Source organism: Carcharhinus amblyrhynchos, chromosome 26 (assembly GCF_965287045.1).
Source record: "Carcharhinus amblyrhynchos chromosome 26, sCarAmb.v2.hapA, whole genome shotgun sequence".
In the NCBI taxonomy this organism is placed as follows: Eukaryota; Metazoa; Chordata; class Chondrichthyes; order Carcharhiniformes; family Carcharhinidae; genus Carcharhinus; species Carcharhinus amblyrhynchos.
Genome location: NC_137349.1, coordinates 38,088,942 through 38,105,561, shown reverse-complemented (window position 1 = coordinate 38,105,561; position 16,620 = coordinate 38,088,942). Strand labels below are relative to the sequence as shown.

Genomic DNA, 16,620 nt, shown 5'->3' with positions numbered 1-16,620 from the left:
CTACCAGGACTTGATGGTTTGAGTTATAAGGAGAGGCTGGATAGATTGGGACATTTTTCTCTGGAGCATAGAAGGCTGAGGGGTGATCTTATAGAGATCTATAAAATAATGAGGGACGTAGACAAGGTAGTTAGTCAATATCTTTTCCCAAAGGTAGGGGAGTTTAAAACTAGAGGGCATAGGTTTAAGGTGAGGGGGGAGAGATACAAAAGTGTCCAGAGGGGCAATTTTTTCATACAGAGGGTAGTAAGTGTCAGGAACAAGCTGCCAGAGGTGATAGTAGAGGCGGATACTATACTGTTTTTTAAAAAGTATTTAAACAGTTACATGGGTAAGATGGCTACAGAGGGATATGGGTCAAATGCAAGCAATTGGGACCAGCTCCAGGGTTTGAAAAAAAGGGTGGAATGGACAAGTTGGACTGAAGGGCCTGTTTCCATGCTGTAAACCCCCATGACTCTATGATCTCAGCAATCTCGCTATTAAGATAACTTTTTTTTGTACTTCCTAAAATGGACCATTTTACATTTTTCCACAGTACTCAGTTGTCAGGTGTTTGCACATACACATATCTACATACCTTTGCAGCCTCTTTGTTCTCTTTACAACTTAATTCCCTACTTTGGTGTCATCAGCAAATTTAGCAACCAAACTTTCAGTGGTTTCATCCAGGTCATTTATATAAATTGTAAAATGTTTAGCCCTAGCACTGATCTCTGTAGCCATCTATTCTATTCTACCAACCAAAAAATGACCCATTTCTGCCAACTCTGTTCCCTGTGAGCTAGCCAACCTTCTATCCATGCCAATATATTACCACCTACATCATGGGAAAACTTTTATTTTCCACAATAATCTTTGATATAGCACCTTAAATGCCATCTGGAAATTTAAGTAGTCAGCTCCTGTCACAAATTTGTTTACCCACATGAATGACAAATCGCAGGTCGCAGCCCCAAAATTCCACTCATCCATAGTTTAGAGTCTCATGTTAAAATGTTAGACTCGCCCCTTTCCCATGTCGAAAGGGCTGACTGCACATGCACAAATTTACCCCTTGTGAGTTCACCCTTTGAGATTTCAAAGGAACAAAACCTCTTCAATCAACTGGAGTTGACTGGACAGTACGTCCACTGGTCCCCCTTTATCTACTGCACATGTGATTTCTTCAAAGAACTCTAGTAAACTGGTTAAACATGATTTCCCTTTCACAAAACCATGTTGACTTTTAAGTACCCTGCCATAACATCTTTAATTGTTTTTAACAGATCACGCCTGATCGGTATCATTAGTCCATTTTACCTGCCTTGATTCCATACTCTTTCTTAACCTAACAAAAATCCGTCAGTCAGTTTTCTGTTGACATTCATTCAACCTTAACTGCTTTTTAGGATCGATAGTTTCAGACTTCCACTACTGTGTGAGGAAATACCTCTTTGCAGCTTGAATGGCCAAGCTCTAATTTTAAAGTTATATCCCCCTTGTTTTGTACTTCCCCACCAAAAATGTTTTCCCTCCCATTATCAAATCTTTTAAAACCTTTGCTTTGATCATCCATTAGCCTTTCATAGTCAGGGAATGCAAGCCTAGTTTATGTAGTCCTTTTGGCACAGATTTTATTCTGTTAGTAATTTTCTTGACATAATGTTTACTGAGCTTTAGTAGTTATTACTTACTTTGCTACTTGATTTTTGTATTAACCTTTACTGAAGCTAACTTGGTAATCCACTGGTTCATCTCTATTGCAGACAGTATATTCGAGACACAGTGGTTGGAACAATGGGATTGAAAGCTACCGGCCGATTATGTGACCTTAAAAAGGCACGAGGCCTTCGAGCATGCAGGTTAGTCATTTTCTATTGCACGCATTATCTCCAAACATTGAATAATTGTTGTGTTTTTTGGAGCATTGACAGTTCAGGTCACCTTTCGTGTCTGTTTACTGTAACTTCATTTTATTGCAAGTGTTAAATGTCTCTAATTCTCCCCCATCACAATTGGTGATGTCAGTCTCTTTTTTTTGCACCCACCTGAAGACAGTTAGTCTTCATAATATAGGAGTTCCACAGACGTTGTCCACTCTCCAATAACTTACCTAAACAGGCACTTTGTAAATTAGGATATGAAGGGTGAATATTTGGCAGGTTAATCAACCAGAGCCAGTATTACAGCCAGGTTTAGTCCTAATCTCATCTGACATCTATGCATGTGGCAGGAGTTTGAGTGATGTGTAGGAGTGACTACCCTAAACTTAACACCAAGCTACTTTTGACAGTGATTTCTGACCAAAGGATATAAATTCTATTTGGAACAGGTATTTTGCATTTGAATTCAACAGAAACATGATCTTGCCATTGTGACGTTCAGATTAACAGAATTAAAGAAGATAGAAAGGAGAATTGGGAATCAGTAATTTATTGTGGAAAAATTTGAGTATAACTGGCCACATCTTCGGCAAGCTGTAGTTTTTGTTCTGTTGCTGTCAGTTATAAATGCAGTTCTGTTGTACCTTCTCTGGTTTTTGTTGTATCTGCTAAGTCAGAAATTAACTTGCCAGCATGCTGTGTTTATTTGTAAGCTAATGTGGTCATAGGCATATAGGTAGTATCCCCTTGTACCCACCACTGCTTATCTATGTCTTCCACACATGTGTCATCAACCTCCCCAACTGAACAAATCCTTACTGAGAGAAGACTCAAATCAATAAGCTTTTTTTCTTCACAGCAAGGTAATGGTATAGAATAGCCAGTCCGACCCAACATACTCTGTTCAATTCCTAAAAGCTACCTTTGCAAAGAAATACAAAATAAATAATTCTTCACATTTTCCCACACCATTGGGTCATCTACTTGCCAGCATTTCTAACCATCTAATCTCGGCAAAACCTCAAAGCTCTCACAGCCATCTATCATAAAGCAAACAGCCTCCCTGTTTTCCAAACACCTCACTGCCTGCAGTTGAGTTTTATTTTTATCATCTGTTATTCAAAGTCAGCATGGGATAGGTTGCAAGCCCCTTTATTGACTTCCTGGGATTAGCAACACTCCAACACAATTGATAATGCAAAAGACATACATATGGATGTGTTTACATTGAGTGTATGTGCGTATGTATATTTGATATGTTAAAATGTATAAATATTTATCTCTATTATGTACTCCTACCTAGACTTGCCAGCATTTCTTACGATCTCCTGTTTGACTGCAACATTATACATTCAGACTCTTGTGACTCCTTTTCCGCTCCAATTTCTTGCCTGACTCCAGATGATCAAGTTGCTTGCATGACACATGAACCGTATCCATTTCATGGAGAGAGAGTAAATAACAGATTTGAACTAGCGTAGTGTAAAATAATACACATCACATTGTTATTCAATCGGCTTGATGGTCAAGGAGATTGCTTATGTTAGAATTAATAACATTGTAAAGTTTGTTGTATTTTGTTTTAGCTGCATATTAAATTGAATGTAAAATAAACTCCCTGTTATGATTTCTGGTTTCCAATCAGCGTCAGAAATGTGTGATCTTGCTACGGTGATTTTAGGATGAATAGAAACAAGGAAGATTGAAATGAGAATTGGGGTGTGAGTAATTTATTGCGGTAAAGTTGTTGAGTATTGCTGGCCACTGATGTAGGGAGATGATGCTTCCCATTTTGAATTTCAGATTACTCCAACCACTGTTGGAGTACCTCTGACAACGTTATAGTTAAACTCAAAGAGAATGTATTCTGGTCACGTATTCTTAATACTGATTCCAGAATATGCTTTCCGATCTCCTGCATGCTTCATCAGGAAGTTGTGCTGTGATCAGAGGAGCTTTGAGGAATTGTCAGTCTGGTTTTTGGTCAGAGAGCAGGAGCCGGCTCATGGTGCTGTCATTATCTCAGCTGTGTGTTGCCAAGATCAGAGCATTTCATCAGGCCCAATTTCATTGATGAGCTGACTGTAGCACCCCCATGCTGCATCAACCATCTTGTGCCCTTACTTCATGTAAAATGCAGAGTATTAAGTCAGTTCAAAATCCTATGTCAAACTGTCAGGTCAGGCAAGAGGTCCCTTAATTCACTTACATTACCGAGGAATGATTTAATCTTCTGATGTGATTATCTAGTCCTGCAGCCTTTTCATGGGCTATAACAAATCAGTCTTTACTGCCACACCCTCAGGAAAAAAGTAAAGCTTCTAGGTATCCAGTTTTATCTCTGTGTCCCTTTTTTTGCGCATGTGCCCCCCCCAATTCTACATGAACTCGTTGCATCAAATGTACTCTATATATGATTTCCCCACCTTTATTTATCATAAATGCTTTGATCAAAAGCTTCCCCAACTCTGCCTCTGTCGCTCCTATAGTCCCAGGGCATCAAATTGATGTTTGTCACCTCAGATTAGGAGTTAACCTTGTTCTCCAATAACTTGTCGCAATCCCCTGAGCTCAGAGCTTTGATGATATTGCCAAATTAATGTGTGACAGAAAATCCTTCCAGACCCAGGGGAACTGCCCCTGGTAAGGCCACACACTTGGAATACTGTGTGCAATTCTGGTCACCCTATTATAGAAAGGATATTATTAAACTATAAAGAGTGCAGAAAAGATTTACTAGGATGCTACCAGGATTTGATGGATTGAGTTATAAGGAGAAGCTGAATAGACTGGGACTTTTTTCTCTGGAGCGTAGGAGACTGAAGGGTGACCTTATAAAGGTCTATAAAATAATGAAGGGCATGGACAAGGTAGATAGTCAATATCTTTTCCCTAAGATAAGGGAGTCTAAAACTAGAGGGCATAGGTTTAACGTGAGAGGGGAGAGATACAGAAGTGTCCAGAGGGACACTTCTTTCACACAGGGGGTGGTGAGCTGCCAGAGGTAGTAGTAGAGGCAGGTACAATTTTATCTTTTAAAAAGCATTTAGGTAGTTACATAGATATGATGGGTATGGAGGGATATGGGTCTAATGTGGGCAATTGGGATTAGTTTAGGGGTTTAAAAAAAAGGGCGGTGTGGACAAGTTGGGCCGAAGGGCCTGTTTCCATGCGTAAACCTCTAGAGAAATCTTCAGAACATCTGCAGCTACGTGTGTTTGAACCAATGTAATCAATAACATTGCACTGTTCTGTCCTTGCAGAATACGGAATATACTCAAGGTTTATCAGATGTTGCTACAGCTGACTAATAAGTGATGATCACAATACTTATTTTTAAATTTAAAACTCTGCTGAACATGTGGTATATGTTTAATTCCAAATGTTAAAAATGCAGTACTATCAGATGACAGCATAGACTCTATACTGTGACATCTGTACACTTTCTTAACATTAAACATAATGCCTACGTACAGAGTAAAAATCATAGTAAAGAGCTTCAATCATTATTGAACAGGCTGTACTCACCGCTGTCATGGTTACTTACATGTAACTGACAGGAGCCGTGGGGCTGTGTTTCTTGATTGACAGTAGTAGAAAGGTCAGCAGGGAGAATTGTTTAGGCCACTAGAGAGATTGACTATTTTAAATTTTGTTCCTAGGGGAAAGTTACGAGATACTATTTTGGACTGGGAAGATTCTTTACCTGAGCGGGACCTCAGTTTGGCAGATGAAGCCTGTAGGTATGTCTGAAACAACTTAATAGTGGCAGATGCTGGAAGGACATTGGTAACTTTATAACTTAGTTTCGTTTTGTTTACTATTTTTAGAGAATAATCTTCATTTTTACAGTAATTCCTTTGACTCCTCCTGATTAGTTAAACATGGATACTATCTCAAATGTACTTCCAAATTTCCTAGTTCCACTACTGAACTCTTGACAACATTTGATGCGTTAGTTTAAGTTTCCAGATACTAGATTACAAAGATTGAAAGCAATGTTACTACCCAGTGCACACTTTGCTACAGCTACTTTATCACTGAGTTCCTGTTGCTGGTTGTTTTGAAATAGTTTTAGACTTTTATTCATTCCTAGGATTGGGGCATTGCTGGCACTTATTACCCAAGACTAGTTTCCCTGAGATGCTGGTGATGTGAAAAACTGGCTCGATAGGCCACTTCAGTTATCCATTTGTGCCATGCAGGCTCGATTTTCCTCTTCCTCATTGGTTATATAAGAACATAAGAAATAGGAGCAGGAGTAGGCCATCTAGCCCTTCGAGCCTGCTCCGCCATTCAACAAGATCATGGCTGATCTGTCGTGGCTCAGTTCCACATTCCCGCCCTCTCCCCATAACCCTTAATCCCCTCGCTTATCAAAAACCCATCAACCCGCCTCCACCACTTCAACAAGCAGAGAATTCCAGAGATTCACCACCCTTTGAGTGAAGAAGTTCCTCCTCAACTCGGTTCTAAACCCCCCCCCCAGTATCGGCCTAGTAAACCTCCTCTGCACTCCCTCCAAGGCCAAACTATCCTTGCGTACGTGCGGCGACCAAAACTGCACACAGTACTCCCACTGCGGCCTCACCAATGCCCTATACAGCTGCAGCAAGACCTCCCTACTTTTATATTCAATCCCCCTCGCTATGAAGACCAGCATCCTATTCGCCTTCCTGACCACCTGCTGCACCTGCAAGCTGGGTTTTTGCGACTCATGCACAAGGACCCCGAGGTCCCTCTGCACCGTCGCCTGCTGCAGTTTTTCGCCACGTAAGTAATAGTCCTTCCTACCATTGTTCCTACCAAAGTGGACCACCTTGCACTTGCCAACATTAAATTCCATTTGCCAGTTCCTGGCCCATTCGCCCAGCCTATCTAGATCCTTCTGTAGACTCTCCACACCATCCGCGCAATTTGCTGTTCCACCAATCTTGGTGTCATCAACAAATTTCGACACCATACACTCGGTTCCCTCCTCCAGATCATCTATATAAATGGTAAATAGCTGAGGCCCCAGCACCGACCCCTGGGGCACTCCACTAGTCACCAATCGCCAATCCGAATAGCACCCATTGACCCCCACTCTCTGCCTCCTATTTGACAGCCAATCTTCTATCCATGCTAACACCCTACCCCCAACTCCATGCCCCCTTACCTTCTGCAATAACCTCTTGTGAGGTACCTTGTCAAACGCCTTCTGAAAATCAAGAAAGACCACATCCACCGGCTCTCCTCTATCCACCGCCCTAGACACATCCTCATAGAACTCCAATAAATTTGTCAGACATGACTTCCCCTTAACAAAACCGTGCTGCATCTGCTCTATCGAGCAATTCCCTTCAAGATGCCTCCAGTTGCCAATTACGTTTTCAAGATAAAGATGACCTGTCCTCATCCACGCACCAAATCAAAATTTTGTCTTGTAGGCATCAAAGAATACTTTGGTTTGGGGGGGCAAAAATCATTTTTGTCTATCCTATCTGTCAGTCCATCCAACAATTGTTTTTCCCATTCTCCAAGCAAAGCCTCATGCATGATACTAAGTTTTGGGAGCAATCCTGATCTCAGGCAGAATCATGGAATCCCTAGGGTTCAGAAGGAGGCCATTTGGCCCATCGAGTCGGCACTGATTCACCGAAAGAGCATCTTATCCAGACTCACATCCTGCCCTATCCCTGTAACCCTGCCCATTTAGCATAGCCAATCCATTTAACCTGCACACCTTTGGACTGTGGGAGGAAACCGGAGTGCCTGTGCAAACTCCAAGTAGATAGGAACCCAAGACCAGAATTGAATCCAGGTCCCTGGCGCTGTGAGGAAGCAGTGCCGCCCAAAATGCATTGTGCTGCCTTTCAGAATACAATGAAATTATACCCAAAAAAAAGCTTAATCATAATCAAATTGAGCATTTCAGCACAAAGTGCCAAATGACCTATCCTGTTCCCAATGATCATTTTCATTTCTTGCAACTCTGTCTGACTCAGCCAATCTACAATACCCATGAGCAATACAATGACAAATATCCAAAGTGCTTGAGAACAGAACGTTCCAGTTTCCTCACAGCAACTCCAAGTTCTGCATTTCATTGTTCTCTGCTGGTGTTAGCCCAAACCTGGCTTCTTCCTGCTCAAAACACCCTCCCTACTCTTGATTAACAGACGGACAGACTTACTATTAAATAGTGCCCTGTGATCAAAATCAGAATGATCCCAAGTTGTTTCACAGGTAGTAAATTACTTTTTAGAGTGTATCGTAGACAAATGCAGCACTTGCTTTGAGCGTAGCATAATCCCACAAACAGCAGCTAGCTAATTAATTAGACAAGGTATGAATAGCTCCCTCCCTTCTTTCTACCCTCTATTCTGAGCTTCTTGTTACTGCACCACTCCAGCCTTGAACTGCCACCACTCAATCCCCCTCTCCCTTCATTTCCCTGTGTAGCACAGTCTTCACTACATGTGGCTTTTCACTCTCTGATTTCTTTCAGAAAGATATTTGCAGGCATAGTTTATGCTGCCACAGGTTAAGTACATTGTTTAGAAGTATCTGCATGAATTGAGAAATATGCTGGCATATTTTAATGCTGTCGTGAAGGAATATAGAGGAGAGCTAGGTTAGAAACCAGTTAAATTGAAAGTTAATAAACAATTAACAGTGAAGTTAAGGAAACAAAATGGAAGTATTTAAAAGATAATTATTTTCAATATGTGCAATATTTTTTTCAGTTGTAATATTTCAGTCTCAGCATTGCCATGTGTTATCCACTAATTATAAAGAAACTATGATGGGAATTATAAATCTCAAAATCTGGTTGATCTTTGTAAACTTAAACTCTGTTTCCTCCCCCCACAGGAAGTCTGACCTGGCCATTACATTGGGAAGTTCTCTTCAGATCAAACCAAGCAGCAATCTGCCATTCAATACAAAAAAGAGGGGAGGAAAGCTGGCTATCGTTAACCTCCAGGCCACGAAGCTGGTAGGTGTAAATAACCCAGGGAATGAGAGTTCAAATCTCATGGCAGGTTCAGAATATGAGTTTAGTTCTTGAAATAAATCAGGAAGTAAGAAGCTTTCTGTTATAAAAACCTAACTGGTTCACTGATGTTCTCACAAAGTTGGAGTTGAAAACCTACCATTCTCAATCACACTAAGGCGCCTAACTTACCTCTCAGTTGTGCTCAAAGAAACCAGGGATAGCCAAGAAATCACAGGCTAACCATTGACACCAAAATCCTGAGAATTTTTTTAAAAAGCTGTACTGCTTTTCTATGCACTCAATTAATAGGGAAATTGGATTACTAAAAATAGCTCACTGCCAAAATGGATAGAGAAGTTGCATATTTTATAATATTGTCATGCAGTTGAAGCTTTAGCAAATTGCTTCAGTAAAACTTGTGGACTGTATATATGGCAGCAATGGAGGCAGAGGGAGTGAATGTCGAAGGTGGGGCGGCAAGGTTAGCACTGCTGCCTCACAGCGCCAGGGTTCGATTCCTGGCTTGGGTCACTGTCTGCGTGGATTTCCTCCTGGTGCTCCGGTTTCCTCCCACAGCCTGAAAGATGTGCTGGTTAAGTATATTGACAGCCGAATAGGTGCTGGAGTGTGGCGACTTGGGGAATTTCACAGTAATTTTGTTACTGTGTAAGCCTTACTGGTGACTAATAAATAAATTTTGAAGGGGTTGCCAATCAAACAGGCTACTTTGCTCTGAATGATATTTTGTTTTTTAAATGTTCTGAGAGTTGCACTCATCCAGGTAAGTGCAGAGTATTCCTTTACATTTCTAACTTGTGCTATTTTGATCATGGAGAGACTTTGTAAATTAAGAAATTCATCACCAGTGGCCCAGCCAATGACTTGCACTTGTGGCCGCAGTATTTGTCTCGGGCTAGTCGAGTTCAGTTTCTCAATGTGGGTGGTGGCAGAATGTTGAAGAGGCACAGATCAGCTAGATATTCAGTATCTTTTCCCAAAGGTAGGGGAGTCTAAAACTAGAGGGCATAGGATTAAGGTGAGAGGGGAGAGATAAAGAAGTGTCCAGAGGGGCGATGTTTTCACACAGAGGGTGGTGACTGTCTGGAACAAGCTGCCAGAGGTCGTAATAGAGGCGGGTACAATTTTATCTTTTAAAAAGCATTTAGAGAATTACATGGGTACGATGGGTATAGAGGGATATGGGCCAAAAGCAGGGAATTAGTTTATGGGCTTTCAAACAAAGGGGGCAGCATGGACAAGTTGGGCCAAAGGGCCTGTTTCCATGCTGTAAACCTCTATGACTTATTCAGCAGTGGTAATGCCATTGATTCACTCTTGTTGAAGATGGTTATAACCTGCCACTTATGTGACACAAATACTGCTTGCCACTTATCAACCCAAGCCTGAATGTTGTCCAAGTCTTGCTGTATGTAGGCACAAACTGCTTCAGTACCTAAGGAGTTTACGAGCAGCATTGAACCCTTGATTTTATGTTGAAGAGAAGGTCAGTGATGAAGTAATTGAAGATGGTTGAGCCTAGGGCGCAGAACAAAAATAAACTGTGCATTTAGAGTGTTCTTTGAGTTGTGGTACTACAGTGAATAGCAGATTGCCTCCCTGTCACTTCTCTCCATTTTGCTCCCTACGCTCTGAAAAGTAATTACACTTCTTAAATCAGAGTTTAAAATAACAGCAAATAATGTATTTATTAATATAGTTTTGAGAATCAATCATGGCAATATTCTGCATCCATAGCATGTGTTAGAATATGGCTGCTCTGTTTTCTTTGTTTGACCTTTACCGTCTACCACTGTGGGAATTTTCTAATAAAATTGAGGGAAACCAAGAATCCATCAGCATTAGCAGCTGAATTGGTTGGGATTGTTTCACAAAGATTTAGACAACATTTTATCTACTGTGTTTTGTAAAACCATTCAAAAATGTTTTGGCCACTATTTATCCCTCAGCCAACATCACTAAAAGAAATGGGGTATGGGTATCAAAAGTGTTTCTGTGAGCTAATAATCCAGAGGCTTGGATTACTGAACCCAGAGACAGGAATTCAAATCCCACCATAGAATCTGGGGAATTTAAATTCACTTAAATACAATCTGGAGTAAAAACAGGTATTAGAAATAGTGACCATAAGTTTACAGGATTATTGCAAAAATCCACCTATTGATTAAAATCATTTAGAGGAAGAAATCTGTCATCATTTCCCAGTCTGGCCTGTATGTGACTGCAGACCTACAGCAGTTTGACTCTTAACTGCTCTCTGAAGTAGTCAAGTGAGATAGTTGTACACAAGAAGGTGTCAGAAATTTGCAATAAATGTTGACTTTACATCCTGCAAATGGATTTTTTTTTAGAAGCCTCACCGTTATCTCATTATTCACTGCTTACTGTAAGTCCAGGTCTGAGGCATTCAAGTCAGGGGACCCTGACCTATGCAAGAAAGTAGTCATGATGCGGAGATGCCAGCGTTGGACTGGGGTAAAACAGAAAGAAATTGTTGGACATTAAGCTGGTGATGTGGATTTCTTTCTATGCAAGAAATCCAGATACGATCTATGGAAAACCATCAAAGATGCCAAAAGACAGTTCCGGACAAAGCTGGAGTCCTAGACTAGCCACACAGACCTCCACTGACTATGGCATGGTCAGCAAGACATAATAGGCTTTGAGATGAAGATTTGCAGAATCGCTGACACCAATGCACCTCTGTCCAATAAGCTATGTCCATTTTGAGCAAGAGGTCAGTGATAGCATGCCTTCCATCCCGGAAGCCTTGGTCGAACCAGTATCCGAGCTCACCATCACAGATATCAGGTCAGTCTTCTTGAAAGTCAACAACGGAATTGACTGGACCAGATGGGGTATCTGGACGAGCACTCAAATACTGCATAGATCAGCTGACGGGTATTCACAGACAACTTCAACCTCCTTACACTGAACCAAAGTCCTACCTGCTTCAAGAAGACGACCATCATTCCTGTACTAAAGAAAAGCCAGACAATGTGCCTTAATGACCATCTCCCGGTGGCTCTGACATTCATCATTATGAAGTACTGGGCAAGGTTAATCATGGCACAAATCAATTCTGGCTTCCCAGATTGCTTGGTTGCACTACAGTTGCCTGCCGTCACAGAAGGCACCATCTCCTTGGCTCTACACTCAACCCTGGAACAACTAGATAACAAAGTCACCTCAGTCAGACTCCTATTTATTGACTATAGCTCACTCTTCAACACCATTATTCCTACAAAACTCATCTGAGCTCTGTGGCCTAGGGCTCAGCTCATCCGTCTTTGAATAGATTCTAGACTTCCTGACCCACAGACTGCAATCAATAAGGATAGGCACCACACCTTTTCTGTGGTTATCCTAAGCACCGGTGCCCTGCAAGACTGTCTGCAGTCCCTTACTATACTCCTGTACTCCTTGCTATACATATGATTGTGTGGCCAAATTCCACTCAAACTCCATTTTCAAGTTTGCTGATGACACCAATGTAGTGGGTTGGATCTCAAACAATGATGAGACAGAGTACTGGAAAAAGGTAGAGAATCTGGTGAACTGGTCAATGACGATCTCTCAATGTCAGTAAAATGAAGGAAATTGTCATCCACTTCAGGAAGCATAATGGAGGACGCGCCCCTGTCTACATCAATGGGGATGAAGTGGAAATGATCGAGAGCTTCAGTTTCTAGGTGTCCGGATCACTAACAACCTGTCCTGGTTCCTCCATGCTGATGCTACATTTAAGAAAGCCCACCAAAGCCTCTACTTTCTCAGGAGGCTAAGGCAATTTGGCGTGTCTGCTACGATTCTCATCAACTTTTACAGATGCGCCACAGAAAGTATTCTTTCTGAATGTATCACAGCTTGGTATGGCCCTTCTCTGAACGAGACTGCAAAAAACTACGAACATAGCCCAGTCCATCACGCAAACCAGCCTCCCATCCATTGACTGTCTACACTTTTTTTTCCTGCCTTGGAAAAGCAGCCAACATAATCAAGGACTCTAAGCACCCCGGACGTACTCTGTTCCATCATCTTCTGTCAGGAAAAAGATACAAAAGTCTCAGGTGACATACCAACCGACTCGAGAACAACTTTTTTCCTGCTGCCGTTAGACTTTTGAATGGACCTACCTCATATTAAGATGATCTTTTTCTACACCCTAGCTGTGATTAACACTACATTTTGTGCCCTCTTCTTTCCTTCTTCCCTTCTTCCCTATGTAGTCTATGCTTTGTGTACATAGCGCACAAGAAACAATACTTGTCACTGTATCCTAATACATGTGACAATAAATCAAATCTAATGGTTGTTATTTGTGCAGTCTTTCTATGCTTCAATTGGCTGCCACATTTCCATGTGAGAACACTTCAAAGTCCTTTATTGGTCAAGAAATGCAGTGATGTCCTGAAATTAAAGGCATTATATAAATCCACATCTGTCTTTTGTTTTCCACAAAGAACAACACAGCACGGGAAACAGGCCCAATGAGCCCGCGCCGCCATTTCAACAGTGAGTCCCTTCTTCCACCCATGACCCTTGTCTACGCTTATGGCACTCCACATTGGAAACCAGATTGAGGGGAGACTAATTTAGGGACAATTTGTTACACCAATCAGCCTAAGAGCACATCTTTGGGGTGTGGGAGGAAACCGGAGCACCCGGAGAAAACCCACGCAAGCATGGGGAGAATGTGCAAACTCCCACAGACACCGGCCCAAATCCATGTATCTGCACAGCAAACAGTGATAGTCACTGAGCTGTCGTGTTGCCCATCAGCTGGCCCAGTTTAAGTGTACACTAATGACATATATTTGTTATATACTTCAGTGTCCTTCAGAAAAATCTTACCTGATGCCGGTCAACATCAATCAATTTGAACCAGTTGGATGCATACATACTGTGTGTACAGCTAACATTAAGTGTCTGGCCCCATCAACTGAGAAATTATATTCTAGTTACGTACCTGACTCTCCTCCCTGTACTTGGTAACTAGTAAGCAAACAAATTGCAATAACGCCTTTCTTGTTGTCAGTGCTGTCATTATGTCACTTCAAGAGTGTTTAATTGAAAATGGACGTGACTGTTTCTAGATAGACTTAAGCAGCAGGGATTGTCTCGTTCCCTATAATTCATGTAATACCTAAAATCATTACACCTCCTGTTGTTTGGAATTTTTCATTCACACGCACACACAACCATAGAATCCCTACAGTGCAGAAATGGCAATTGAGTCCATTTACTGAATAAAAGATTATTCAGTAAAAGACTAAGTGCTTCATGAAAAGTGACTTCAAACAGATCTCAAACTTCCTGACAGCTGCATAGGTTCTGAATTTAGAAATGTACGGGTCTACAAAATGTACAGCACCAAAAGAGCATTTATATATACCTAAAAATATTCTTGTATTGCTCAGTGTCTCAAACTTGGAGTACTTGTCATAGAAGTTATTGAAATGGTGATGGAAGCAGATTCAACAATAACCTAATCTTCTAAAGGCAATTTAAGAAATATTTGAAAAGGAAAATTGGTTGAGGGAAAAAAGTCAGAGTCAGACTGATTGGATAGTCACTTCAAATAATAGGCACAATGGTTGTCTGGAAGGTTCTCTGGTTTACGTGTGTCTCATGGGATAATTTTGAAATCTGAGATGATAGCATTATTCTGCTTTGTTCAGATCCACATGTTCAGCTGAAAAAGTGTTTCCTGGGCACTTTGCGGTTCATTTAAATTGTGACATTGGGCTGTTCAGCCAGTGTGCCAGTCAGGTTGCGATAGCTCAATATGTTCTCAAACATTCGATTGTCTGGTACATGGGAACTGGCCCCCAAAGCTCAGTTAGTTGGACGGCTGCCTAGTGATGCAGAACCACGCCAATAGCTTGGGTTCCATTCCCGTACCGACTGAGGTTATTTATGAAAGCCTGCCTTCTCGACCTTGCTGTTTGCCTGAGGAGTGATGGTCCTCAGGTTAAATCATCAAGTGCAGGAGGAGGCCATTTGACCCATCGAGTCTGCACTGACCACTGTCACACAGGCCCTATTCCTGTAACCCCACATACTTCCCCTGAAACTAGAGTCAATTTAGCACTGCCAATCCACCCGCACATCTTGGACTGTGGGAGGAAACCGGAGCACCCGAGGAAATCCACGTAGACGCAGGGAAAATGTGCAGACTCCTCATAATGTGGAGATGCCGGCGTTGGACTGGGATAAACACAGTAAGAAGTCTCAACACCAGGATAAAGTCCAACAGGTTTATTTGATAGTAAATGCTACAAGCTTTCAGAACGCTGTTCCTTCATCAGGTGTGTGGAAAGTTCCGATCAGAACTGATTAGAACTTTCTGATTAGAACTTTCCACTCACCTGATGAAGGAACAGCGTTCTGAAAGTTTGTAACGTTTACTATCAAATAAACCTGTGAGACTTCTTACTGTGCAGACTCCACATAGACAGTGACCCACAGCCAGAATTGAACTCAGGTCCATAATGCTTTGAGGCAGCAGTGTTAACCACAGTGCCACCTTTGTCTTAGGGGAGAGCTGGGAGTGTGATGACTTCATCTTTACTTGGGAATTATTACCGTATTTGATCTCGAGTGTCAGGTACTCAGTAGAAACATGTTGGTTATTCAACTTCACCAATCTGTGCTTTGTGAATAGTATTTTACATTGTTTTCTCCTTGTGCTCCCAGGACAGACATTCAGATCTGCGAATATTTGGTTACATTGATGAAGTTGTGACCAAACTAATGAAGCACCTTGGCATTGAAATTCCGAAATGGGAAGGACCAGTGGTGGTGGAAACAGCAGAAGCAATCAAACCAGAAATGGGGATACTACTTCCCATCAAAGCCGATCCCGACAGCAAACCAAACATCAAAGTCAAAAGGCAGAGTAGAGACACTGAGGAAGAAGGGACGAGTGGGTCGGATTCATTGGTGTCAGCCTCTTCGAAAGCCAATGGCTCCTTTAAACAAGATTGCCAAGAGATGGACTCTAACACCTTTGAGAGTAAACGCGTCAAACTCGAACCTGTCATGGTGTGAAATGTCAACTCTTTTCACAAAACTTTGGGACTTTTTTTCTACAAACACGAACGTCTAATTGTAACCTTATATTTAATTATTTTAAATTCCATGCTAAATGCAACAAATCTTGCTGTTTGTGGCTTTCCGCAAGTTTTTAGAGGAAGAGTAAGTTGAACCCTTAGTAAAAAGGGTCCTGTTTAACCGTAGCTTGAGAAGGCATTCCTGGAAACCTTCATTCTAAAATGCATTAAAGGGAACATTAGAGAGATTTGAGCATTAACTAATGTAGTTTCTGTATACTTAAACAGCAGGACTTGTCCCCGGAAATCATGAAACGTCGAAGATGGTTGTACTTGGTGTCTTTGGAATTTTTCTGGCATTTGTTTGATACTTTTTCTATAAACAAGAAAAATGATCATCGTTTTACTGCTCAGTTTTTCAAACTTTATGCAGTTTGTGCTGACAGTGTAGGGCTGCACACGATCACGGTTGGTGTGTTGTTAATTTGAAACCCGAAATGCTAGTACCAGTCGGATTTTGCTCTTTTGAATGAGTGGTATGACAATTAAAGCTGTACTCAGAGGTTCGATGGCCCATTTAACTTCCAGTGCACAACAACTCGGCTAATTGGTCAAAGTAAGGTTACGGTCATTATTTTTGTTTTGCTCATTACATGAAGATTATTCCAGCATTTGAAAAGTGGACACAAATGTTTTTCATAAT

At 41.4% G+C, this 16,620-nt stretch overlaps 1 protein-coding gene across 1 annotated transcript in view; it reads left to right on the top strand.

Moving 5' to 3' along the window:
- The window catches only part of sirt6 (sirtuin 6), a 49,630-nt gene extending 33,318 nt beyond the window's left edge, over window positions 1-16,312 (top strand). The window contains exons 5-8 of the mRNA XM_080212947.1: window positions 1,749-1,844; window positions 5,528-5,608; window positions 8,721-8,844; window positions 15,562-16,312. Of these exons, the coding sequence (XP_080069073.1) occupies window positions 1,749-1,844; window positions 5,528-5,608; window positions 8,721-8,844; window positions 15,562-15,915 (655 nt within the window). The 3' untranslated portion in view covers window positions 15,916-16,312. The remainder of the gene's footprint in view (window positions 1-1,748; window positions 1,845-5,527; window positions 5,609-8,720; window positions 8,845-15,561) is intronic.
- The last annotated feature ends 308 nt before the right edge of the window (window positions 16,313-16,620 follow it).